Here is a 26574-nt window from a genome sequence, read left to right on the forward strand (position 1 = left end):
GTTGTTTCGTTTAACTGATTTTATTACCGCATCCACACAAAATATTGTATAAATAAATATAATCTTATAAAAAATCACCGACTGGTTTCCAGGTAATACTTCCACTGTACTTCTGGATTATCTGCAAGGGAAATTACTAATTTCCCAGTTTTATATCCATCAATATCCAGGCCTGAGCGCAGAAGAATCACATATCTTGTAGATCTTCCAGCTTTTATAAGATCCTCTCCAAAGTCACAGCAGAAGATATCAGGTTGCAAGCAAAATTTAAATTGTCTGTCCTGTTTAAAAGGATTTTTAAACTCAATAACAGCTGGACTCGTTTGCTTCGCAATAAAAGGTCCTTTTGGTGTCGGAAGAATTCCCTCACCTACCAAAGGGTATCTAAAAGCGAAAATTTATATTGAATCAGTAATTTTCAATATAGGAGAATAGAACAGAAAAGACTTGTTAAAGAAAATAGAGATAATTAACGAAGACACAAATACTTTCAAAGAAAACATATTTTTACTACTTTAAAGGAAAATTATACAATCCACCGCCAAATTAATTAAACGCGGAAAAAAATAAATAGTAAATAGATACGAAAATATAGAGCAACGAAAGTAGTAAAAATTGTTAATAAATGATTGCAAACAGAAAATTATCCATATCTAAAAGTGCATCTAAAATCGACATTAAAACTGCCCGTCCATGGTTGCATGTAAATAGTTCTGTTTACCCAAAATGTTTTTCTTCCAGAAATCTGCCGCAGTTTCTATATTTGCATAATCTTAAAAATCTAGAACTGTTGTATAACAATCATAAAAATATCTGGTGACCTATATTTATTTTTATATATTTTTTTACTTCACAATTAATACTTACATGTACTGGCCAGCCACTGGAGAAACCAAAACTAATTGACTATTCAAACAGCCCAAAGCCGATGGTTCAAATGTAAGTACAATTTTTGAAGTTTCACCTGGAGGTATCGAGTTGCAACGTTCCATGTGGAATTCTTCGTCGCTAAACTGAAAATTTGCAACAATTATAACATCGGCTCTTAAAGAAGATAACAGGCCTTACCATCGTCGCAAAATCTACTGGGCGCTCAAAAGTATTTTGGAACAAAATTGTTTTCGAGGTCTTAAAGCCGAGTTCACTTCGGAAGATGATTGGTGATTCTGGCCTGGGTGGATCAGATTTCATTTTTATTAGAAACGTGTACGTTCCCAGCTCATCGCATTTGGCGCTCAGAGTTGTGGAAATGTCTTCGGGAAGTAGTGGACTGTAAGTCACATCAACTTTTACCTGCAAGTGTTATAAAAAACCCAAGCTAAGAGGACAGCAAAAAAAACTCCTATAGACATCAGCATTTAGATTATAAACGATTGTTTGAATTAAACTTACCGAAGTGTATGGATTTATAGTAAGCGAGTTCGGGAAAGTTAAAATTTTCTCAGCACACTCCAAATCATAAGTTACGGGAACATCCACAGGATTTTCCAAGGTGAAGTGTTGTGTAAAGTGCTCTCGCACCCGTCCATGGAATTTTATAACTTCAACAGGCTCACTTGAAAGTACTTTAAAACTGATCTCAAAAAACTCGTATTCTCCAGTTTGCGGATTCGTAAATGTGACTTTGAATTCAATGGGGCCTTCGTTGACTACGTACACGCCCCATTTGTAATTCCTCGACTCCATTCCGGCCAGTTCGATATCTTTGAAACCAAACACTTGGTATATAGTTTTGGGAGTCACTGCAGACACCACCTCAGTTGAAACCGTAAATATCTGCTTAACAGTTAGCCAATTTTCGGCCAAAATGTCTTCGAAATGATTTTGCTTGCAACGGATTTCCTTTTCGATTCGTTTCTTCGCTGATGGTGGTGCCGCGTGGCCAATGAGTCGGTAGATCAAACCACTACCGTCAGGCATTTCGATGAATAATGTGCCCTAAAACAAACATGAGTTTTCAACCATTTAGCAATGATGAAAGTGTTACTTGGTCAGGTGCCATTGAGGTCATTTTCTGCGGAAAATAGGCGACAGGAATTGTTGCCGAATTTGTTGCTGGCACAATCACTTCTCTTGGGGCTGAAAACGCATCATGAGACAGTTCGGTCAGCAGTAACCATTGTTGCAGTGTACTAAAATGACCCCATTTTATACGGCTCAAGACCAAACAGTGATTTTCGAAATTTTCTTAACTTACTGGTTAGTTATCGCTATAGAATGATCAGCTACTGTTTCACGCACATTACATTTTAATGTGATGGTTCCGGATGGTTCTGGCATCCTAATTGAATTTCCCTTTAACTCAAGCTCCAAAGACTCTTTAATTTCTTTAATTGAACATTTCGCCTTAAACAACAATATCATATTATGAAAGAAAAATTAACTCAAACGCATTATTTAGGTACTTTTGAACAGCAGCGAAGAGATGCGCAATAAAGAATTAATAACACCACGCTACCAAAGAAAACAATTCCCTGTCTAACTACATAAAGAACATTTACTCTCCGTTCACGCTCTCTTTGAGAATGGGGACAGAAAACGTGAGCGAAACTTTTGGCAGAATAGTGTTTTACCGTCAACATACCTTGATTTTCCTCTCGCATTTCTCATCAGCAGAGCAAAAGGTAATTTTAAATTTCATGTCGTTCTTCGGCAAAACAAAGCCCTGCCTCGGCTCAATTGTAAAAGCGCTTTGTTGCTTGTCGTCTATGGACCAACTAAAGCTAAAAACCAAATTTGGTGTACATTAGTTTGCGCCCCAACAGCGGCAAGCAACTTTTTTTTAATATCTACCTGCCAATGACATCTCCACTGTTCCTCAAGCTCACAAATTGCGAAGCACTATGCCCAGTAATAACACCCAGAAACAGTACTTCTTTTTTATCCAAAGTGAATTCTGGAATGATGCTGGCTCCCTTTATAATGCATAGTGGTTCTATGTAATCCTGAACCTCAAAGTAGATCTACAATAAAAAGATGCTGAAAATTGCGAAGCTGAAGATGCAATCAGGTAACAATTGCCTTCTCTTCAAATTCAATTTTCGTGCTGGGTTGGAATGTGATATCAAAATGGCCTTTTCCTCTTGGAGGAATATCGATGAACATATTGGGGGAAACTACAAAAGATTTCAAGTACTCCTGGCGTTCATCTGCCTGCTTCTTTAATAAATCTTCTGCCACCAGGCGGTCTCTAAAATCGCGAGTTAATGCTGTTTAAAATAGAGAAGCCTTCAAATATTTACTCTGTGTTTTTAACTTGCTGGTTTTTCTTTTTGGCTTTTTCGCCCTTTTTGTCAGTCTTAGACTTCTCGTCTGTGTGCTTCTCGCTTTTTTGCTTTTCCTCCTTCTTTTTCCCTTTGTCTTTTTTAACTCTAAACCCATAAGCACATAGCTGTTAAAGCCACCAAATAAATAATATTTAAAAAATACGCACTCCTTTGGACTCGCCGGCACTATGGGCATTTTCATAAGACCCATCGGGATTTTTTCCATTTTCCTTGTGTGTATAATCAAATTATCGTACAACGCAAAGTGCACCGACATCCTGGCAGGGGAATTGTTGCTCACCCCAATTCGGTATTTTTTCGCCGAATGAACCAAAACATTTCCAAAATTGACAAACTTATCTTTCGGCTTGCAGAGTTGCAATTTAACGTTTACTGCTTCTCCTGTTATGTAAATTATGTGCCTGTTTGCTCCCAACATAAAAGCTACATTTTCCTTATAAGATCCAGGATCTTGAGGAAAGAACCTGATTGGCATATGGCAAACTTCGCCAACAGGCACAACGCTAGAGGAAAAATCCACTGAGAGCCAGTGGTTCCTCCCAAACACGTTTTGCAAACTAAAACAGTTTAAAATCCATCTCAGTATCCATCTTTTGGAAACTTGGTTTCCTTACAATATGCTTTGGGTGCCTGAGTTTTTAAAAACCAACACAGTTTTATAGAAATTGGTCTCTCCTGCTTGTACAAGACAATGGCCAAAGTTATACGTGTTAAAAGAGAAGGAATAATTCGGCTTCTCGGAACTTGCATTTATATGGAGCGTGTAAGTCGGACCGTACATTATCTGAAAGTCTTTAAACTCAAACTTAGTTTTTTCGCCAAAATTTGGCTTACATTTAGAGCCACTTTGAACTGCTTCAGTACTCCAGCTCGTAAGGGTTCCAGGAAAAACTTCGATACTCCAGTGGAACCACTTTTAATGAAATCCTTCTCTGGATTAACAGCAATTTTGAACAAATGGCCCACAGGCTTTGCATCCATTTGCCATTCATAAAATATTCCAGTTTGGCCAATGTTTTGTATCTTAAACAGTAACTGCTCTTTTTGTCCTTTGCAGATCTGCAAGCAACTTGGTTGAAATATCGACTGAAATTTTCAGACTTATTTATTCAGACGCTCACAGATCCCAGATCCAGAACGTTGATTTGATTCTCCTTTAACGTGGTGGTTTCGCCCGATTTGTCGGTAAAGCTAACCGATGGTTGAACTTGGATGCAAGAAGCTGAGACGTGAAGAACTAATGGGGATTTGCGCTTCTCGATGAGGCATTTTACGTGAAAGCTGCATGTTACCAGGTGGGAAGATGTGAATGTTATTCTACAAAGACCCAATTAAAGTAAAGTAACTATAGTCACAAACGACTATATACTTTATATCAGATTCACTTTGAGGCTTCAGTTTTCCCACTATCGGATACACTTCCAATTTCTCTTGCTGGCACTCAGAGAACAAAGTTTTCTTGACAAACTTGAACGAAACTGGAAACCTTTCTTCGTTCATCAGCCTCAGTGATTTTGTACTCTTCACTTTCGGCACCGTCGATTTTAGTACGATATTGTTTTCCGAAAAATTAACCTTCGGCTCTCTGCATATGCCTTGCAGTTTGATGGTTCTTTGTAGGTTTTCTTGGGAAATATTTAACACATATTGTTCCGTGAATGATCCGAAGATAGGAGGACAAAAGCTGAAGCTGGTTGAATATTTTCTGAGTTTATTAATTCGCCCTTGGGGTGCGTGGCATGTAAAGTAAGAAAACTCCTTTTGGTCTTGTATGGTTATATCAAAAGTTACCTGGTGATCACAAGGATTTACCAGAGTTAGTTGCCTAAAAACAGTTGTAAAGGATTTTGCCTCGGGACTTTATAGACCAACCTCGTCGATTCAGTTGCGATTCCAATATTTTCAAACTCCAACAGAATCTCTTGGTTGGTGTTAGGTAGGTCATCAAGTTCAAAATAAAATGGAACTGGTAAAGCTTTAGCGGTGACCAGCAGGCACATTTCCTCCAAGTCTGGGTCTAGACAATCAATTTTTGATTTAAGCAAGGCTTCATAGTTGCCAACTTCTTGAGGGGCGAATTTTAATAAAAAGCATCGAGTTTCACCGGGTTCGACTCGGTCCTTTTCTGACTCAATGGTAATAGCCAGCGGATGTTCAATTTCTTGAGAAAAAATTGATAAAAACAAGCTGGAAGAACTTGCACTTTTCAGTGGGGCCTCTAGGAAGCAAAATATTTAATTGAATTATTCAGTAGCCAAATAATCTAATGCATTGTTACCTGTGCTTTGCCTTAAGCCCAGCCGAGTATCTGATGAGGATTTTCGCACAGAAACTAACCGGTTTTTATCGGAAAGCTCCCATGTTATATTCAGTGGCACGACACCGCTATTTTTCACTTCAAACTCTTGTACGGTTTCCTTAACAATTTTATAAAATAGTCATCATAAAACTTTTTACGTATTGCCTTAAACTGGGAAAACCGTCCAACAGAAACGAAAATAAAGTTTAAAGCTCTTTCATCATATGTCACGTATTTTCGAAATAATCCCCATAAACTCAGAAGTAACTTTAGTCGTCCGGACGATTACGGTGTTAATAAAGGCGGAAGGCTTGACAAAAATGTGCGGCTGTTAAAAGAAGTGAAAGCAACCAGGAGGCAGGATTTATTGTTGGTGAAATTGGCCACTAAAATATAAATTTACGGAAGGAAGTTTATGGTAGCATTCACATGAAGCGAGTTGGGAAAGGCAAAGGTTTCAGCACGTTCCACTGACCCATTAAGAAATGCAGGGGTGAAATGTGAATTTTGGAAATTTACACAAGTTGAATGTTTTTATTTGGGATTTTCCAGAAAAATTGGAATTGGAGTCGGAAATGGTTAGGTTGAATTTCTTACTAGAATATTTTTGCATGGATTTTGCCAATTTTTATATCTGAAAGTGACGAAGTAAAACACTTTTACCTCTTTGATGAAGGTGTCCCGGAAATTAATAAAATTCGTCACGGATTCGTATCTAGCGTAATCAGCTGCAACTGAGACATATAGAGAAATAACTTCAAACGTCTCTGCCACAGTAATAAACTCTGGTTCTCCTCCTTCCATGATGACCTTCGTTTTAGCATCCAACTTGCAATCGTGAGCCTCTGAACTTTTTCTATAAAAATACATTAATGCTTTCCCATATCTAGAGCTAACAGAAACACCTACACAGAGAATGAACTAAAATGAGACTTTCTCTCATTGACTGATGCGATGCTTTTACCACGTTTATGAGACGATTTATTTGTCATTGTCGATACAGATAAACTATCTGCGCTGGAATCCGAATTATCTGTATCTGGAATCCAGTAGACAAACTTTTGCCTGTCGTCCCAACTTAACATATTTCCATCCGGGGAAACGTATTGGATCTTGGTAACGCTGCAACTAACTGCTTCCTAAAAATTCCTCATCAATCCCGGCTGAATTCTGCAAAACTGAACATACGTTGTGTAGTTGAACGGGAACAGAGCTCTTAAAAATGACCAAAACTTCTTTCCAGGCACCCGGCTTTAAGTGTCCCACTTCTGGAATAAACAGCACGCAAGTGCTGTAGAACTGGAACCTGTAAGTATCAACTGATCTGTTCCGAATGAGAAACGACTGTTTGTACAATCTGTTCAGCTGCTTGTAGCCCAAATCTATCAAGTAGCCAATAGAATTTTTGCCATTTAACAGTGACTTGGAGGATGTCGAAATTTTCGTTGGTTCGAGTCGTTCGAAAATTATTTCGTTGTTGAAACTTTCGGAAATGATGAGAATCTGGAAAATGATGTTAAAACTCAAAACTGGATAAAAGTAAATTCTGCGCAGCTTACTTTAATAACTTCATATGGATTTTGTATTGTATGAAGCGTTAAAGCAGCTTGAGCAGTCCCCGGTTGAGTTGGTTTAAAGACGACATCGAATTCAGCTTCACTCTGAGGTGCCAAATTAACCATCACATTATGCTTCATTTCGTCTACATCTACAAGCACGCCAATTAAACATCAAGCTTAGTCCAGCGAAACTCGCACTCACACTCCGTTCCGTGAACATTCAGCTCCAGCAGAGTTTCTCCTATAGGCACAAAGCTCAATGCATCAGAACTGGGCGATAATTCTGCAATAACTTTGCACTTAATTTCGCCTATGTTCTCAAAAACTATTCTCTGGGATTTTGAAAATCCCACACATAATGGACCAAAACTTAAATGGGGCTCTGCACAGTTAACTGCCGGTTGTTTCAGCTTGATCTGAGGCAAGCAGGCCTGACCATGCAACTGAACCACTAATTTGTTGCCTGATGAAGCATTGTAAGAAAGCTCTAACATCCCACGGATTTGCTAAAAAAAAAGCATATTCTCAATAATTTCGCAGTTAGTGAATAATATGAACTACTACTTCCAAGGAATTTGGTTTGAACACCACTTGCAACCAATCATTACAATAGGGTTCCAAAGTTTTGCTGGATGATATCAACGAAAATACGTTTTTGCCCCCATCGTCTACTTTCGCGCTCAGATATGCAGGGACGAAGCCGATATTTTTCAAATTAAGTCTGGTGGATACGGGGGTATTTATGCAAACCCTTTTGAAGTGTAAACTGCAGTCGGAGGTGGAAAATATCACGCAACCCTCAGCCTGAAAGAACTGAAAGCTACTGATACAATTAAAAGACAAAAAAGGCTTACATTTTTTGGAGCCACAAAGTCTTCAACGTTGGCAACAATAAATTGTTCTAAGAAGACACCTTCCGGGTCTGTTAGGTTTATTTTGGGTTCACATCCAATTGCTTCCAAAGATATCACTTTGTTCTTTTGCTTGTCTTCAATTTCTGGAATATTCAGCAAGATTTTCTCCTTGTAGTCTTTCATTTCGTTAGGCGCAATTTCCACATCTATGCTGAGTTTATCACCAGGAGCCACAAATCCCGTGGAAGGAACTATGCTGAACCCTCCTACATCCAACTTTGTAATTTTAGTTGCTTTTTTCTTTTCCCTGAAAAAGATCGCTGTCACAAAATTACCCGTCCAAATTATTTTCCTACGTTTTCGTGCTGCTTTTGCTTCCAGCCGATTTGGTTTTCGTTTTCTTATCACTATGTCGTTCTTTCTCTGGTTTGTGTTTATCTTCTTCGCCCCTAGCTGACTTTTTGCCCTTTTTACTTTCGCTATCCGAAATGTTTCCGCCTTTCTTTGAGCCTTTCTTTAGCGACTCTATGAATTTTTGATAATTCAATATAGAAAAACTGAACGGAAACCGTCCGTTATTTGTCAACACCAATTTCAGCTTCTTTGGAGCCAGCAATTGAACATGCCCAAAATTCAGATGCGAAGCTGGGCAAACCTCATAACTGAAATCAGCTATGTGAATGCCAAAGCTACTTATTACTCAATTATGTATGGGAATACTTGGGCATAAAACTGGAAGCGCTTGCAGTTACTTTATAGGACTGCACAACATGTCCAGATTGAATGCTCTCCATCATGCTCACAACAAATATCAGAAGATTCTGAATGGAAAAGTTTCTTTTCGGGTGGAATATTATAGAGAGATTGTCCGATTTTTGCGCCCCAATAGTCATTAGCAGCGGCTGCATTTTGAAGTATTCTCGAACAAAGTTATGGCTTTCCAAAGGATTGTTAAATACTTCAATTCTAAAAAGCGAAAAAATGAAAAAAGTTTATTGACTATCGGCATAATTTTACAAATGAATCCATGCTTCTTACTTTAGAGCAATCTCACACTTCCCTTTATTCGAGATAGCAAACAGAGTTTTGTGATCAACGCCACCCTTAATATCACCAAAATCTATATGATGATCAAACTCGATGTTGTATTCTACAGACTCCACATGAATTGGAAGATTCTCTATAAAGCAGGGCTCTAAGCTTGTACTGTTCACATCAAATACCTAAACCACAAGTCATTTTTTACTGCCATTCCCAAAGTTATGCTGCAAATTTACCCGAATTTGCAAAAGCTTTTTGGAAATGACCATTTCTTCAGTCGGAGTAAATCGAAATACCACATCGCTCACTGAATATAGTCCGATGAATCCTTGGGTTTGGGGCATTTCCAATATTTCAGCTGCCCATTCAGGCTCAACAAATTCCCAACGAAGATTTATTGGGGATGTATTGGTAAGCTTCACAATCCGTTTGGCTGAATAGTGCAATGGTACCTGATTGGACACATAATAAATATCTCCAGTTGTTCAGAGCGCTTTATGGACTTACTTTGTCAAAATTCACGATTCTTGGAAAAATGCTGAACTCCAATTTGCATGGCGAACACGCCAGAGTGTAGTCTTCCACAACTGGATTGTTTTTAATCGAAATGTACATTTGCGTGGTAAATGTTCCTGCTTTGATAGATTTTGTGGATACCTTTAATGTGTCATCACTGTTGGGTGGAATTATGAAACTTGAGGGCTCTATGCTGAAGGCGTCATTGCTTAAGCTGACATAAACCTCACATGGTGAGGATGAAGCATTGCGAAGCAGAATGGATGAAGTATATTCTAGGCACTTTTCTGGGCTGGGGCCAGCTGCAGTTAGCGCAAAATAACATGTTTAAGTTGGCTATTTTTTTTACATTCTAGAGCTACGTACCTACAATGGACCCAAAGTCGAATATCTTCTGATCTTTAATAAAAACAAAGTGATCGTATGAGGCTTTTTCCTTATAATTCTCTAGGGTTTTTGGAAACATTATTTCAGGATGGGTATCCAGACGGGGAAATTCGCAGATGGCGTTACACAAAACTTGATAAGGAGTTTTGGACGCAGTCGTGACTATATTGTATTTATACTTGTACATTCCAGATTTTTCAGGGCAGAATGTCACTTGGTATTTTATTAGATCCCCCGGTTGAAGCACTGTTTTTGGTGAGAATTCCGCATCGTTTGAAGCTGGAATTTTTATTTAATTTACGCATTTTAAGAGCTTTTGTACAACTAACCCAAACCTTTAGTAAACGGCACTGGCTGTGAGTCGTTTCCGTATCGTGAGTCTGCACTTTTTCTCGAACCTCTTGAGCTTCGCTTGCGCTTCACCTTGATCAACGACGTTTTGGACCGATCCTGAAATGCCCATTTTAGGCAAAAAGTCTCTTTGAACTACATAATTTGAACTAGTAACAAACTTTTAAAGGAATTGGCTCTGATGCCGGACAATTTCTTATACTAAAGACTGGTGGCTGAATGTGGTCGGCTTTTTTAAAGTCCACTTTCGATATCACTGAGAAGATCGCTTGCGATTCTTCGAGCTTTTTATGTTTACTCTCTTCAATTTCTTTTAGGCATTTTTGAAGATTTTCATCCTGCTTGATGCAATTACGAATCACCTCCGGGTAGTCAATGTCTTTGTCCTGAGGGCAATTGACTATTAACCAGCAAAATAAACCTGAAAAAAATCAGTCCAAATCTCGTTAAACATGAAAGCAATAAAACAGTTACTCCTGCTTGCCTGGCTCCGCTAAAGTTACTTCCATATTGTGAATTGAGTTTGGTTTCTTCATAGAATTTCTGTTGGTTCTAGCCGAATCTCTACTTGAAGCATCCTTTTTACTTCCCGAGCTGCTATAAGGCTAAAAGTATTAACCATATAATTTACCAGCTTTTTTTACCAGAAAGTTCATACTTTTCGTAATGTTGCATTGTGCTTATCCCAATATTGTGCAATATGCCAAATTTCTTGCCGAAGATTTTCAAAAGCTTCCAATTGCGCTTTGACGGACTTGCTTAGACCCTGAAGAATTTCTGTAATGTTTCAGAAATTTCCAAAGTTGCTTTACTGCAGAACATTCTCTAAACTGGTTTTTCAATGTCTGCTTACTTTTGTTCATATCACCACTTTTCCCAGCTCCACGGCTGATTTTCGACATTTTATCCGAACCTGTTTTTGCGCTAGCTTTTTCCTTTTTAGCTGCAGGAGAAGTTTTTTGAACTGGAGGCGAAACTGACCTGGATTTATCTATGTTTACTGCAATTGGCGCTTTTTCAGCTTCAACCTTCCACTTATCTGCCTCATTTTTTACAAAGTCGGAAATCTAAAATGTACGGAAAGCCTCAATTCAAAAACTGAATCTTTCCACTTGGAAAGATCTTAATGTCTTGAGATCCACAAAAAATTACTCACAGTGTATGAAAATAAAACTAAATTAATGTACAGCAAAGGTCCAGCCGCTCTTAAAAGTGCATACAAAGCTTGGTTTTCGTGAAGAATAAAAGTAGTAGATAAACTCTCGATGATAAGTTCTTGCATGGATTTCAGCTTGGGTTTTATCAACTCAACCAGATTATCTAATGAAATATTCAGGAAGCAATCGCCCTTCATTCCGGAGCCCTTTTCCTTGCCCTTTTCTGGGCTCTTATCCGATGATGCCTTACTGCCTTTTTCTTTCGGTGTCCTAACTTTTGCTTGTTTCTTCGGCTTTGTTGTCAAAATTATTTGAATCTTCTCCAAAATTTTGTCGTATTCGCTATCTGCAAAATCGATTCAGTACCAAGGAGGACTTTCTCCATTTATGAAAAAACCTTCGTCCTCAAGGCATTCTGAAAGAGAATCAGTTTTCAAGTTGACACGCTCCATCACCGCATTATCGATTACTGCTAAAATATCTGAGGCAGTAGAGTGAGTACTTTCGAGTAGAGATTCAATTATTAGGCGATCAATACTATAAACTGGAATAGATAAGGCCATCCCAAATTGGTTTGCTCCTTTGTAAAAAGCTACAATTAAATAAAAATAGGTTGAAGTAAATGCAGCCCAAGCTTAACTGTACTGGACCTGTATTGGGAGCTCCATGGAAAATGAACAGAACGCCTTTCCTTTCAACTTCCTCTGGGATGGGTTTGGGAGCAGCTTCAACAATTTCGATTTTTTCGGAAGAATCTTCCATTTTATACGTTGTTGTGTTTGATGGGGCGTCAGCCTCAAAACCCTCTGCAGTCATATAATCTGGAAATTATCTGCTAGTAAATCATGTCCATTCGCTGTTATACCACTCACCCATTAATAAAGAGTTCAGCTCTTTGGGCGAATATTTTAACAAAGGATCCTCCAATTCACCACTACGAAGACAAAATTTTCGGTGTATCTTGCTAGTGTAAAATGTTTACCAGTTTACCTTTTATGAGGAGGTTTTGCTTCAACGCCATCTAAATCTCCAGTTTCCGCTGTTTCTATATATTCAGTTTCTTCTCTCAGCGTTAGCTTTTTTCTCAGCTTGCAGACAAGATCGTTATAAGTAGTGGCAAAAAAATCTGGAAGTGAACTTCCAGCTATTCTCATTGGCACAAAAGCATACTTTAGATTTTTGTGGGTCAAGTATACTTCAACCAACTGCCTTTCCTGCTCAAAATCGCTAAAACCGCTTTTTAATCAAAAATTTCAATGTGGGTTTGCAAAACCTACGGATCCAAGGAAGGAAAACAGAACTCCAAGGGAATTTCTGCCATGTTTTGTACTGCAAAGGACAAGCTATTTTGAAAGAAGTTCAAAGTGGGCGCAAACGTTAATTCCCCGGGCAGAATCATCAACGAAGCTTCCAATGCGTGTCCATGAAGAAACAGGTACAGTGGTTCTGAGTTTGACTCCACATCAATTCTGAGAGTTCTTCGGATCGTTCGCGTATCAGAGGGAACAAAATATATGTCCAAACGGGTTTGTTCTCCTGGCTCCAGTTGGCCTTGACTTGGAATCATGAAGAAACCAGTAACGTTGTCTTTTTTGTTTGGCTTTATTATCTCTCCGAACCATTTGCTTTGTACATTTCCACTGGAAGCAAAAGTAGTAAGCAATAGTGCTATAAATGGTATTATACTAACTAGTTGCTTAGTATAATGCTTTTCCTAAGCACATCTCCCACATGAACACTCTCAAAGTACAAGTTCTCATGTTCCAAGCTCACAACTGGCAATGTAACTTCCGCCAGAATTTTAACTGTGATAACTGCCCCGTGCTTGACACTCAATCGAAAAGCTGCTTCAATTTTCTGATTTACTTCCAAGCATTTTCTCTTTGTAGGTGAAAGGAGCACATACAAATCAATTGATTCGCCCATCGCAACAATTTTGGGCTTGTACTCGATTTTTATTTCCTTTTCCAACAAAGCTGTTTTGTTGTCTTCCAGTAGTTTAATATCAGCAGCAATCGGCCCATAATTGTAAATTAAAATGGTGTAACACACTGAAATGTCGCGCACAATATACCCAAAGTCCACAATATAAGGTGAAGGAAAAAAGCTGGGAATGTATGGAATTTTTTTGGAGTTCGTGTGCTCTTTTAACAGTTTGGGGTTTTCGGATACAAGATTAAACGCAACTATTCTCTCCATGGCCATGCTTATGTCCACTAAACTGGGATAAATTTCCTGAAATTGTCCAAGGTAAGAGTAAACCGGCAAAAAAGTGCTAACGCTAACGTTATGGGAAACGTAAACCCAATCGTTTTGGTCCAGAAAGTTGGAACTTGGAGGCACATCGTCTGATTCTCTTGCTTTGCTCTGAACACCCTCTAAATACTCAGGAGTAATCCATGCTACTGCTTTATAACAGTTTGCAGTATCCAGCTGCCATGATCTGGGAACGTTTAAGTGAACTTGGCTGCACACTGCGTATCCATGCACGTTCACTGGAACAGCTTCCAGGTATCCCAACTGAAAAATTCAGCCAATGGGGCAAAGAACTTTCGAAAACCATATTCTTACTTCAAGGGAGAACGTCTTTGAAAATTTGCCTGGGTATCCCGGAAAATAACCGATTTTAAATGACACACAACCTCCAGCAGGAACACTTCCGATTTTCGGTGTAACATCCAACATTTCCGCTTGCATGGTTAGTACTTCCTCGAAAACCACCTTAAACTCAATGGCGCACAAACCGGTGTTTGTCAACGTAAGTTCAGCTGAGCAAACCTCGCAGAATATCTCCATTTCACAAAAAATGTATTAAGTGATTTGTTCTGAGTATTTCAAAGACCTCACCTGATTGCCAAAATACACAGACCGCTTATCCAAGCTGTAGCGTAATTTTGAAGATCTTCCCGTTACAGTCAGGTGCTCTTCTTCACCACCTTGTATCTTACAAACTGCTGTAGCTGTTACTTCTGTGTTAGGTGGTGGCGTGAATCCAATGGTTACAATGGAATATTCATTGGGCATTAAAATGCCTAAATATTTTTTAATTTGCCACCAGGTTCAGAAGATGATCAATTCCAGCTTACCTTCACTGGGCACTAGCGAAAATATTTTTGAGATTTGATCTTGGGAATGATTCTGAGCCAGAGGCTTGAAAGATTCGGTTTCTTTGGGCTTATCGGGAGGGAAAACCGCAAATAAAACCTTCTTCATTTCATCCAAATACTTTTGGCTATCATAACAAAGTTTCACATCCTGGCCCATTAAATTCCAGTCGCTCACCAAAGAGTCTTTGAGTTTTACCTCAGCCATTTCATGATCAATGTACACCATGAGTTGTTGGGTATTTTGCGTAAATTGCGTCATTACGGAGTTCTTCGCTTCACCCTGCAGAATCGGGAACAAACAAATCGAGGCTTGATTACACTGAGCGTCTAGTTACATGATCCAAATTGACAATATCAATGCTCTTCTGCAGCCAAAACCACTGGAATTCAACCACCATGTTGCTGATATTGTGAATGAGCACGTTTGCCTGAGCGGTGGAGCCCAAAGCAACACAATGAAAATTCACCTCGTCTGGATAGAGCTTTATGGTAGGAAACATAACTTCGCCATGCAAATTGATGATGTCCTAAAATGGTTTTTTTCAGATTCAGCAGGATTTCAGTTAAACCAAAGTACAGTTTTGGGATGATCTCCATATTCCACAATTAGTCGCGCATTTTGTGAATATCGTCGCTTTTCCTTGATGGTTGGCGTGAAATGGACGGAGATTGCAGAAGTGCGTTGTACATCCTGGCTGGAGTTACGAGTGCTTCCAGTTCCATCCGCAACCGCAAAAGTGTCATCATTTTCGTCCAGCGTAAAGCGCACTTGAAGTGGAATTCCGGTTTTATTATCAACCTCCAGTACGTCTAAAAGATTGACGATAACCATTATAACCAACTCCATTCCATTAAATTCTAATCACCTTCAGTTTTTCCTTCAGCTTTAAAATTGTAAACATCCAGGTTGAAATTTATGTCGTTTTGGGAAAACGACATTTTCGGGTCGACAAATTCGGCCTCCAACGTGAACTGAATGATTGCCCGTATTTGGGGCGACTTTCCAATCACAGCCTGGCAATAAAATTCCTCGCTTACTTTCCTCGGCTTCTTAATGAAGCTCTTAATTGTTATAGACGTTGAACAATTAGCATCAAGTTCCAAATAACGCGGCTCGATACTGAAGCTTGATCTGAAACCATTCAAGTTGGAAAACCTCCACTAAATAAGTAAGCGTGTAAATCCTAACGGAGATAAGTCTTCCTCGGTTTCTTTCAAGGATCTTAATGCGCTGCTCTTGGTAAAGAGCATTTTGTGCCGATGGCTTCCTTTATTGCTGATTTGAACTTCCTGAGCAAAAGCCTTGTAGGTCAAAAGAATGCCGAAGTTCAACATTGGGGCCAATGGAGGTTCGCACAATATGGAAGTCCCTTCCCCTACAGCCGATACTTTAATCGCTGAAGTATCGCCTTGATATATTTCTACGCAAATCGTGTCTTTACTTGGTCCAGGACTGTTGAACATTGCCCAGATGGTGACCTGAGTTTCTTCTTCCGGGGAAAGCTCCAAGGAACTCTCACTTTCCTCGATGTGGAACCAACTGTCGTTTTTCTAAAACTTTTTTTAGGAAACAACCAGCAGCGGATGGAAATGTTAATTCATTTACGCAAAACACTCGAACGCTGGCTGCTATTGGGGAATCGTTCACTAGAGTCAGCTTTTCTTCATATCGACGCAGGACTTTGATTTTTCCAAAATCCACTCGATCTGGCTGATACGACACTACGGGACCTTGTCCATTGCAAATAATTGTGCATAGGGTTTGAGATATTCCACCGATTACGGAAAATCTGCAATGGAGGGCATTAGAAAGCCTCAGCTGGAGTTTATTTGATAGACACCAACACTAATGGTAACTCGAAGCTTCCTAGTTGGGAAACTCTAATCTGTAACTCTAGAGAAATGGCCTGGTGCGCTTCAAAGAAGAGTTTTGATATATTGGGAGCGCAAAAAACTGGACTGGCGTCCGGGTCCTAAAATTACATAAAAAAAAACAGGTTTTTCACAGCAGAACAGGGCCCGATTACCTTTTGGGGAATGTACTCTACAGATCCAGGAGAGTCGCTCTGGTTCGTTAACGTGATAGTTCTGGTGTAATTGCAGTTTAAAAAGCAAAATTTTATATTAACTACTTTAGGTTCGCACGTTACTTGAGGGCATGCACAAATGCAATGGATGGGCACTTTGATCGAATATTGACGAGATTTCCACATTACCAGAAGAACGTTCGTTTGTAAGTTTATTGTTGCATCTGAGTAAAACAGCATCTGAATAATAAATGCAGAATCCGATAACATTAACAACACATCTATTTAATGTGGATGCGGTTCTTCTAAATACTTTGGAAATTAAGTTATATTTGTTCCGCAGACGACCAACCTTTACAGGAGTTGTTCCATATGCCGGCACTTTGCCATTGGTTGGTACAATTTCTAGAGCCTCTTTTCCTATGGAGTCCTCATCTTCAAATTCAAAATCAAAGCAAATAGTCACTCGGGATTCATTGACTAAGTTTATCTGTTGAGTATTACATGATCCTTAAAGGCAAATATTCTTTATGGTGTAGGAAAATGAGGATTTGGTGTGTATTTACCAACAGAAACCGTCCCAAAAACTACAGCATCTGGAACGCACTTGAGTAGTGGGCAAACAACAGTTCCACTAAACAAAAAAAAGATTGCAATAGAAAAAATGAATTCAATTAACAGATCTACCTAATAATGCACTGTAAAGGTTCGCCAGATTCTTCCACTTTAAAATCCAAAGTTTCGATAAATTCCCCTTGGACTTTCGAATAAAACAGAACGACAAACGCTCTAGTAGAGTCTGGTTTCAAAACAAGACTGTTTGGAACACAGCTTAAGGTCCCTCCCCAATCAGTTTCCTTTGGTTGGTAAGTTACCGTGGCAGGAATAACGCCTAGACAAGTAGAAGTTTTGGATAAATATAGGAAAATTTTTCCCGCTAGTGAGTGCTACCTTTATTCCGAACTGCCAGTTCATACTGATGTTTATCCGTTAGAAATATTTGGCCTACATTGAAGCTTTTAACAGTTAAAACTACGGGTGGACCAATGCCGTAGCCTTGCAAAGAAACCCTGGTTCTCCTTTCAGTTCCCTCAATGTCCAAATAGGCAACTGAGTAGTAAAATATATTCTGGCTCGGTTGGAACACCACAGAAAATTCGAAAGTGGATTTAGGCAGGACTTTGCCCACCTAAAACGTGGTTAAATAAGCTGAGTTCCTCTGGAAGAACCTCTGGGTATACCTTTGGGAGTATTTGGAAAAATTTTGATCTAAACAGAAAACCTTGCTTCGTGATCAAATCAAACTTTTCATCCTCAAATATTCGGTCGTAGATTTTTGCATGGCTCTCCCCGTCGACTATTTCCAGATATTCCAGTTTCTCAAACCGCTTCTGTTCGTACTCCTTCATTTCCTCCATTAAATCAACCAGTTTGGAAATCCCACAGCTTTCATCCTCTTTGTCGTTCATTTTCCACGCAAAATTCAGAGGATAGTCACTGCCATTGTATAAACTCAGCACTTTTCTGCTACATAAGCCCATGAAAATATCCTCAAAAGTCACCAGATGGGTATCCAGCTGCACTTTAACGCTTTTTGCCTAAGGTATAACCAAGGTTGAAAAAATTACAAAAGGTGGCAGGAAATAATTACATCACATTCCAGATCAACAGTGATGCAAAAATCATATCGGAAATAGATTCTGGCTTTTCCAGTGATGAAACCAGGCTTGGTTGGGTAGCAATGATACCGACTTTCGAGAATACCGTCAGGGGCAAGGATAGCCTTTGGTATACTGCAGAAAAATGGAGCGTCCACAAGTTGGGAGTAATTCAATGGCATTTTTCCAGTGTTTCTTAGCACGATCGTTGCTGATGTTTCAACTTTTACCAAAGTTGGAGGCAATCGAATTACGTCTGGCATATGGGCAATTGGTCGAGGCCCTAGCGCTAAAAGTGAATTTTGCAATGGAACACCCACAAGATGGACACATTTAATCCCGTGTTTGCCTACCATAAATGGGGACTATAAACTCAGTAAGTTCGCCGACAAATTTTATTTCATGCTTAAAATCTCGTCCTGCATCAGTCGGCACAAATGATATCTGGAAAGCTTTCGATAATCCTGGAACAAATTTTGTCATGTTACTCTGGGCCATATCCATTGATAATGTGAAGAATCTTGACGGTTCAAAATAGACTTTGAGACATTGGGTAACCTGCAGGAGAAGTTGTGGTAATTAAAAATTCCACATAATCTCTTAAGTTAGAATACCGATCGTTGATTGGTTACAACCAACGAAGTAGTGTAAATTTCCCCGATTTTAAAGTTCTGAAAAATAATCGCTTCAGGGCATCGTATAAACGAGTCGTTTTTACTAGTGATTTTGTATTTTCTCGTGGAAGATCGCATTTTCTCCAAACGATCTTCTGTGCTTAGAGATAGGGCAGCCATCAGTTGAGAAGGTTTCACCTTAAAAATTAATTGCCGTTAAAACTGATTTTTTGCTAATTGGTGTTTCTGCCTCTAGTTCTTGCTGCTTAAGATCCATGTCCAGAAGAAACGGCAGGAGTTCGGAGCCAGCTATTTCAGATGAATCCGGACAACGAACATCTTGCGGTACATTTCCAGCCTCACATCTAATCCATTGATGGGCGGGTATTTTTGATTTAGATTTGTTAGACATTGGAGCCTGCCTATGATTATATAAGATTAAGTCGTTGGCATAAATAGCCGGCAAACTGTGTCAAAGTTTGATTGATGAAAGCAACAAAATTAACCCATGCAAGGTATTGCACACACTCAATTACCTGACGACTTTAATGGTTATTTTTGTTGAAATATGGATAGATGTAATTTCGGGAAGGGCGTTGTAGATTTCGACTAACTTATTTACAGTTGAAGCCTTTTTTTAAGGCAAAAATGTGGCATAAACATACGATGAGCTCTCCGAGGGTTTTCAGATTTAGGATGGCAAAATTTAAATCTGATATTTGTGTTCATTTAAAAATTAAAATTCGATTTTTTTTGTATGTACATTTGGTTAATCCTCCATGTTTTACAGTTGGGCCAACCATCAAAATTGGATTTGAATTATTGCCATACAAAAATTTGAGCTAATAAATACCGAAGAAGCACAATCTCCAGATGAAACAAAGTTACGCTACTCTAAGTTGCAGGAATTTAAAGAAACTTACTAAAAAATAAGCTTACTAATTGAGCACAAACTGAAAGACATCGAGGAATAAGGCAAAGCAAGAAAACCGGCACTTTGCAGCTTTTCATAGAGAGGGGCGACAGACATCAAACAAGTCTAATCAACTTTACACTCGAACATTATCATTTCGGCAAATAAAAGTTTGCAAAAAGTATTTTTTAATTTATTTCTACTTATCTTTAATGGACGGTTGCAACACTATTCTGCTTAGAAAAACATTCATTCCAAATCAAGGTGAAAATTAATTTTCAAGTTATAAAATAACTCGATAAGTTCTATATTCTTGAGGCGGATTCATTTTTTTATAAACATCTTGTTGGGTCTTTCGCCTCAAAAACGTTTGTCTATATTGGTTTTTTACAACTTTTTTACTACTACCCAACAAGAAGTTTGTATATAAAATAACTGTTTCACATGAGATTTGAATGCAACTCAGTATGCGGAAAAATTTTAAGTTGCTAAATCAAAAAACACTTTTGTTATTAAAATTAGTTTATATTTCCTTTTACAATAATCATTATATAAACGCGACAAATATAAACATACAAATATAAATATATACAACTATTAACATTATTAATATTAAATACTATACATAAAAAAACCAGTTGCAATGGAGATCATTACTTATAAAATATATATAGCTTATACTCTTTGGAAGGCAAATTGTGGATTTTTTGATCGTTTGAGATGTTCAGAGTCCTTTGTTAATTACTAGTCTATATTAAAATGCATTACAATAGACATTGATTATTTACCTATGTGACATGTTATATCGGGGAGTAAAATAAGTTTAGGCTATATTAGACTGTATAAATGTATCTTACATATAGTGAGACAATGTACAAGTAATTTCAAATGAGCTTTTCCTTCGATAAAATCAAATGAGAAATGTATTTGTACATTTTTTTGTATACGTATTGCAGCTACGACATTTAAACACGCACAACATAGTCGACAGGCTACTCAATAAATTAATTGTGCTTTAGATGAAAAACGAAACTTGCTGAAATGCTTTTGCTATGTAGGGTTCTTAGACCAAAGGCACAATTTTGTTTTGTGGTCACATAATTGGGCATTAATTATTATTGAGTGACTAAATTTTAAGTATCATTAATTTGGGGAAAAAAAATTTCGGTTTGAGATTCAATTTAATGCCACTTTATAATATCAAAAAATTATTGTTTTTACAGGAATAATTAAAACTTTAATAGTGCGAGAAATTTATAGCAAAGCAATTGCGCTCGAAATAGAGCACAGTTGTAGTTTGAATCCCCAGTCATTTAAAAAGGGTCCAAATTGAAAATATGTCGATGTTATAACATTAAACCCTTCACGTCCATCTAAAGCCTCTACAGTTTGTTTTCAGCTAATGCAACAAATGTGTTTTGAAGGAAAATATCAAAAATGTTTACGAAGTTCTCGAACAACAGCACTCAATTTCGAATAAAAAGGAAATTTCAGGAAACAAATTGACTTCATAGGAAAAGCAAATGTAGTTTATCACAGCGAGCAGTGCACTAATTAATTATATTACAAATTAGAAAAACCAGTCGATGGTAAAAAAATTACGCCAAATTCCATTATGAGTACAATTCGCATCTCTATTATACTGAACACGTCGATGTTGACACAAAAGTTAACTCAGCTAAACGTAGTTTTCCAAAAATGTCTTCTTAATGCAAGTTTGAAACGAAAATCAAGACTCAATTGTGCAAAAGTTAAACCTAATTCGAACAATTCCAATAATAACGAAATCACAATGTAGACCCTATAAACCCTAAAAATGTAGTAACATTCATAAACAATGTTTCAACTTCTAACGCGTTCCCTAAAACTTTCACTGATTAATACCAAAGACTCATCAGAGTATTACTGGATATTTGCTTGAAAACTCAGCTCAGTGATTAAATAAAAATTAATTCCAAACGAGCAAGAATCCAGTAATACACAGTACCACTTAATTTGACCATTCGAAAGCCGGCATTTTTCGATTTCCATCCTGCTAAAAAGGCATGTGATGTGGCACTGGAAGCTTATCTTAAAGTTGCAAAGAACTGTTTGTCTCAGCTACAGTAGTGGCTCTTCCAACTTCTTGAGTCCTCGGTATTATATATTCCTATTTTAGCGGCGCCTTAAATTTCACTTCGCGATCTTTTTTCGATCCTTTCAAGGATTTCGACCGCTGTGGCGGCGGAGTCGAATGAATCTCCGGTATTCGAAGACTGTTTGTAGAGTTTTGCTGGATAAATGGAGACTTTTTCGGGAACTGCGTTGCCACCACCGGTACCCAATGTTGGGGCTTGTGGCTCTGGAGTTTGCCCATCGAGCCTACTAAATCAAAGTTGAAAATTTTATGAAGTTGATTGTTTGGAAGCAAAAGTTAACTAACAGTTTGGGCTGAAAGGAGGAACGTTCTTGAACGAAGCTAGTTTGTATGCCTGAGAGCGCACCAAGCCGGATGTCCCGGTATTGACTGCATCCATTGACATGCTTCTGCTATTGGTCTTTGCCCACAATGCGTCTCTTTTGCCTCTATTTCTTTCATCAGTTAATCCACTCAAGTGTTCATTGAGCGCATATAGCTTCTGCGTTATGTCTTTGCCTGAAATGCGCTTATTGTCTCCAGCAGTTTGGTTGAAAGTAACAGTGATTTCTTACCTATAACGGCGTCGAGGACAGTTTTGAGCATCGGTCTATGTCGTAGAACTCGTTCCAGTTTCATTCTCGGCCAGCAAATGTATGTGGAGTCCTCTTCGGCGGTGATTGTCACTTGGAAAACATCATCAGACTGTTCGTGATTAGCCTCCCATTCTGGTGAGTCGACAAATTGATGTTGATTGATAAAGTGCAGATGAGTATCGTCACACGTAACACGTAATCTGCAATAGGAAAACTTGTTAAAAGTTGATTGAAGTGTTTTAACACTGACACAGTAAAAAGGAGGAATAAAAGCATGTACCTTCCCTTGAGCAAAATTGATAGTCTCTCATCCGCAGGACTTACGTCCTCCACAGCATATATATCACCGCATTCTAAAGTCTGAACTTTGGCTTCTCTAACCAGTTCCTTAAAGTGCTTTTTACTAACTCGAAGAGGCTTAAATACCTAGAGCAAACAAAAATTAATTTAATTTCCCTTCTGTGAGGCGCCAGCACTAAAACGCGACTTCTCATTATCGAAAAACAATATTTGCGAAAAGTTTACTGTTTCAGCGATATAAAATAAACAACTTGGGCAACTTCATTGAGCATTTCTGGAAGCCCTCCCTCGATGTTTACACGGCCACAATGAGACCACTTTCAAACACCTTCCCACAACACGCAAAGTTTCAGAATGCATTTAAAGTTGAACCAGAGCTTTGGTAACCTTTCAAACTTTGGCACGACTAGAATAGGATATCCGGCAGGCAAAAATAGCGCTAGTCAGATTTCAAAAATGAATTTTTGATATTTCCTTACAGAATGTTAGGCCTATAGATTGAGAGCACTGATATCCTGATTTATTTGCTGTGAACACGTGAAAATTGGATTATTTTGTGGGAATGTTTAGTTTTCCTGATGTTTCACATGCAATGACATGGTATGCGAAATGTTACACAAAAAGGTAAAGCATTATTTAGTACTTGTAAATATCACACTAATTCTTGGAATTTTTTGTTTCTTTGAGATTAATTAGCTATTTGACTGACTAATTGGGAACAAGCAATATTAATTAATTAATGGGCCTATTAATTTCCTTTAAGTACACTGAAACTGCATGCTATTGATTGTCCCATTAAGGGAACAATCCAATCTAGGGCGTCATTGACGATCTTCAGGTTAATTAAAATTAATTTGGCTCGGAATAACATTATAAAGGAAAAATTGGACTTTATATTCATATATTTGAAGTTGTTGCTGATAATGCAACATAGGGTTCAAAATCTGTTTGTTGAAGGTGCAATGACAAAAAGAATAAATATCGGAGAGATGAACGCAGCGACGAAATTTGAACAAGAATTCAGCTAAATGAAAAAATGTTAGAAGAAACAAACATTTACAAATACCGGAATAATGTTGTTTCGGTGCAGCAAAACTATCGATTATAGTTTTTATAAGTAGAGCATTCAATTTTGAAACTAATATTAGCAAGAAACAATGAAATTATAGCAAAACTCTAACAATACCCAATGACGACGATAACTTAAGTAACCAAGCATATTTTTGCCATAGCATAAGATTGCAAATATTAGAACTACACGCTTAGTTAAGCAGAGAAATAGAAGATTTTATTGAATTTGAAAAACTGGCAAATACACCAAATACAACTCTCAGAAACTAATATCTAATGAATTAAATAAAGAAACTGCATACAATGAAAGTTAAAATATGAACAAACAAATAAAAATATAGTTGTTTATAATGACGGCAACATTGAAGAAAAGACGCCAAGACAACAAGACATAGGAACTCAGACATAAAAGTTGAAATTTAATAATATTCTGAGAATAGCGAAGCAAAACACCAAGTTTAGAGTTAGTTTTAACTGGAAATGGAAGATTTCACATGTAAAAAAAGCTGTGCAGCTACAGATAAATCTTAAATAATGATGAGAGATATTAGATAACAGAAGACAATGAATTAAAAATAAAAACGACGAATTGAGAATTTAAGCGCAAAATCTAAAAACAACTAATAGAAACCTACGGATTATAAATGGTCAAAAACGTCGACAGAAGTTTAAAATGTTAAAAGTGTAAGAACTAATTAAGCTAACTAATTGAAAGTGTTAACATAAAGTGACAAATTAGCTAAATAGTAAGTAAAATGATTGAAACAGTAGAAAATCTAACACAAGCAAATGGAAACCTTTGAAACGAGCTCAAAATCAGAGCTGCGCTTTCCTCTAATTACAATATTATGGGATGAATCATTAACAATTAAACGTAAAAGCGCAAAAAACAAACAAGAATAACTAAACAAGAATTAATTGCGCAAATGTAACGAATAATTTAAGTGTTTAAGGCTTTCAGCAAGAGTCGACGGTGCCTCATAAAATTTATGAGAAGTTAAAGCCTAAGAACATTCTTTCTGTAAATGAATGTTTCAGCCTCTGTGAGGAAACAGCTGAGCATGAGCAAAATGTAAAATTCAAAAAAGTCATCAATATATGTAAAGCAACTAGTCAACAAATTCACATACATATAAAAGCTGTCAAAATACAACATTAGAGGCTAAAATTGAAAATTTTGCAGCATACTTTTGAAATTTTAAATTTTTAAAATTTTACAGCAAAAAATAGAATAACTGTAAAACTACACGCTCAATTGCTTCTTTTGAACCTTCTGAATAGCAATGAATCACAATAATTGTGCAAATCGCCGCTGAATAGTAACTAATTGAAGCTAAATACTCGACCCATATTATGCATCAACCCCCAAGTCATGCTATTGTGGTAAAATGCAAGGGTAAGGGCATCGAAAGTCACGCGAATTTTCGTATAAATTTCAACTGAATGGCTTTTTTCGCCTGCATTTAACTTTCTTCGGCTCCACAAATCGCTAATCTTGAGCAATTTGGTGTGGAAACGTATTGAAGCTAATTTAACGCAGACATGAAGATCGAATTCGGTAGTTATTTCGCAACTTACTCGGCAATTATTTGCTAATTGAAGTAGACGGTTTTCAGAAAACGCCCTTCCCGACTAATGGAGAGAATAAGAGCGAGAACTTGGTAAAGTTTTCGCACAAATTTCAATTGAATAAGTTCGAGGTTTATTTATTACCTTAATGTAAAGTTCGGTTAATTCCAGCGTAAGGGTTGGAGGTAGAAATCTCCAAGTTAGCAAGGCAGTATGTGTACAATTTAATATCACGATTATTAAATTCCATAATAAAATATCGGGAGCACAAACTTCGATTCCTCCCCAAATGGCCAGGAAGAAATATCCGAACGAGAGGAGAGCCCTGAAACAAACACATTTTATAAAGGATATTATGTTTCAGTTCATTACTGATGAAGTCCTTTGTTACCCCTAATTGTAGCAATGAATACGCAACACTGAAAATCGCCAAAATCGAATTACAGCAGTTGATTTGACCGGAAACGATCTGGAAAGCTTAGTGAAGCGTTGAAGACAAAGTTCAAAGCACCCGAACGAAACGCAACAAAGGCTCTTTGTATTTTCGGTTTGTTAAGGGGTGTTCGCACAAAGCACTTTTTCCGTTTCCAATAAAGGGTTTAATAGTTATGATCATTGATTTTTTAATCACGTTAACCAAGCAATAGATGCATATAAATGCGGTTGGTTTCACTGCAGGCTTTTGATATTTGGCAAGTGCATAAAACCTTTTTACTCACCTAACTAAAAGGACGCTTTGCTTAAAGCTCCCAGGAACCAAAAATGCGGCAGCGAAAAAGAAATTTGCCGTCTGGAAAAGGCTGTGTTGTGCTGGGGTCCATTCTTTGCACATCGCCCAAGACGCATCGTCTATCGTCCCTAAAATATATCTAAAGTAAATTCGGGTTTTGAGCAACAACACTCTTTGCCTGATTCAAATTCTAAACGTTTTCTCGGTTGATTTCTGTAACTTATCGAAGATAATCGAATATTCTTGTCCGATTGCAAACAAAAAATTCCTCTTTTTCTTTCTCATCAATGAGTCATCTGCTGTCGCTGGAAAAGCCAAGCGAGCTTTTTCCCTTTTATTACATACGACAAGGCGACGTCTGGACGCTTCCAAGAGCTGGGAGCTTCCAACTTTGGAACGTTATTATACTCACAGTTATTTTA

General features: G+C 37.8%; 2 protein-coding genes across 5 annotated transcripts; both read right to left on the reverse strand.

Moving 5' to 3' along the window:
• Window positions 1-4: 4 nt before the first annotated feature.
• On the reverse strand, window positions 5-19333 carry LOC109546672 (hydrocephalus-inducing protein homolog). 3 transcript variants are annotated; one of them, XM_048664789.1, is made up of 62 exons: window positions 18858-19333; window positions 18597-18801; window positions 18237-18532; window positions 17827-18183; window positions 17537-17774; window positions 17273-17477; window positions 17152-17219; window positions 16938-17095; window positions 16586-16825; window positions 16404-16531; window positions 16165-16348; window positions 15748-16109; window positions 15425-15690; window positions 15136-15368; window positions 14894-15085; window positions 14538-14838; window positions 14299-14483; window positions 14023-14241; window positions 13738-13971; window positions 13142-13686; window positions 12729-13091; window positions 12442-12678; window positions 12324-12385; window positions 12102-12272; window positions 11849-12043; window positions 11451-11797; window positions 11148-11361; window positions 10953-11071; window positions 10779-10899; window positions 10456-10715; window positions 10279-10393; window positions 9923-10222; window positions 9548-9858; window positions 9277-9492; window positions 9038-9222; window positions 8720-8965; window positions 8356-8661; window positions 8000-8306; window positions 7710-7949; window positions 7348-7651; window positions 7146-7294; window positions 6775-7089; window positions 6496-6725; window positions 6250-6442; window positions 5566-5704; window positions 5392-5505; window positions 5160-5304; window positions 4657-5112; window positions 4409-4604; window positions 4122-4346; window positions 3902-4071; window positions 3434-3844; window positions 3243-3371; window positions 3022-3190; window positions 2794-2963; window positions 2585-2723; window positions 2198-2346; window positions 1988-2132; window positions 1393-1938; window positions 1069-1293; window positions 868-1013; window positions 5-384 (listed from the first exon to the last, which is right to left on the reverse strand). In XM_048664789.1, the coding sequence occupies exons 1-62, from the start codon at window positions 19035-19037 to the stop codon at window positions 75-77; spliced, it is 14286 nt and encodes a 4761-aa protein (XP_048520746.1). In that variant the 5' UTR covers window positions 19038-19333; the 3' UTR covers window positions 5-74. The 3 variants fall into 3 exon arrangements, with proteins under 3 accessions (XP_048520746.1, XP_048520745.1, XP_048520747.1); XM_048664788.1 differs by having other exon boundaries at window positions 5160-5505; XM_048664790.1 differs by lacking the exons at window positions 5-384; window positions 868-1013; window positions 1069-1293; ... (6 more) ...; window positions 3243-3371; window positions 3434-3844 and having other exon boundaries at window positions 4004-4079; window positions 5160-5505.
• Window positions 19334-20377: 1044 nt separating this feature from the next.
• On the reverse strand, window positions 20378-26574 carry LOC109546766 (blood vessel epicardial substance-A). 2 transcript variants are annotated; one of them, XM_048665035.1, is made up of 6 exons: window positions 26142-26574; window positions 25567-25747; window positions 22763-22908; window positions 22462-22682; window positions 22193-22405; window positions 20378-22131 (listed from the first exon to the last, which is right to left on the reverse strand). In XM_048665035.1, the coding sequence occupies exons 1-6, from the start codon at window positions 26252-26254 to the stop codon at window positions 21920-21922; spliced, it is 1086 nt and encodes a 361-aa protein (XP_048520992.1). In that variant the 5' UTR covers window positions 26255-26574; the 3' UTR covers window positions 20378-21919. The 2 variants fall into 2 exon arrangements, with proteins under 2 accessions (XP_048520992.1, XP_019773432.1); XM_019917873.2 differs by having other exon boundaries at window positions 20378-22134; window positions 26142-26573.

The sequence above is a fragment of the Dendroctonus ponderosae genome, unplaced genomic scaffold (genome assembly GCF_020466585.1).
Source record: "Dendroctonus ponderosae isolate FM_Combo_2020 unplaced genomic scaffold, Dpon_F_20191213v2 Dpon_F_20191213_3, whole genome shotgun sequence".
NCBI classification, from domain to species: Eukaryota; Metazoa; Arthropoda; class Insecta; order Coleoptera; family Curculionidae; genus Dendroctonus; species Dendroctonus ponderosae.

Bases quoted from the DNA above. Each gene is read 5' to 3' on its own strand.
- LOC109546672 (XM_048664788.1), bottom strand. From the start codon at position 19,037: ATGGCTGCCCTATCTCTAAGCACAGAAGATCGTTTGGAGAAAATGCGA. The intron at 5,705-6,249 runs GTAAAAGTGTTT...AAAATTGTTAAG, and splicing joins GGGACACCTTCATCAAAGAG to GAAACCGTACAAGAGTTTGA. The intron at 5,506-5,565 runs GTAACAATGCAT...TTTGCTTCCTAG, and splicing joins GGGCTTAAGGCAAAGCACAG to AGGCCCCACTGAAAAGTGCA.
- LOC109546766 (XM_019917873.2), bottom strand. From the start codon at position 26,254: ATGTGCAAAGAATGGACCCCAGCACAACACAGCCTTTTCCAGACGGCA. The intron at 25,748-26,141 runs GTGAGTAAAAAG...TGTTTGTTTCAG, and splicing joins CAAAGCGTCCTTTTAGTTAG to GGCTCTCCTCTCGTTCGGAT. The intron at 22,406-22,461 runs GTAAGAAATCAC...AGCGCATTTCAG, and splicing joins TGTCCTCGACGCCGTTATAG to GCAAAGACATAACGCAGAAG.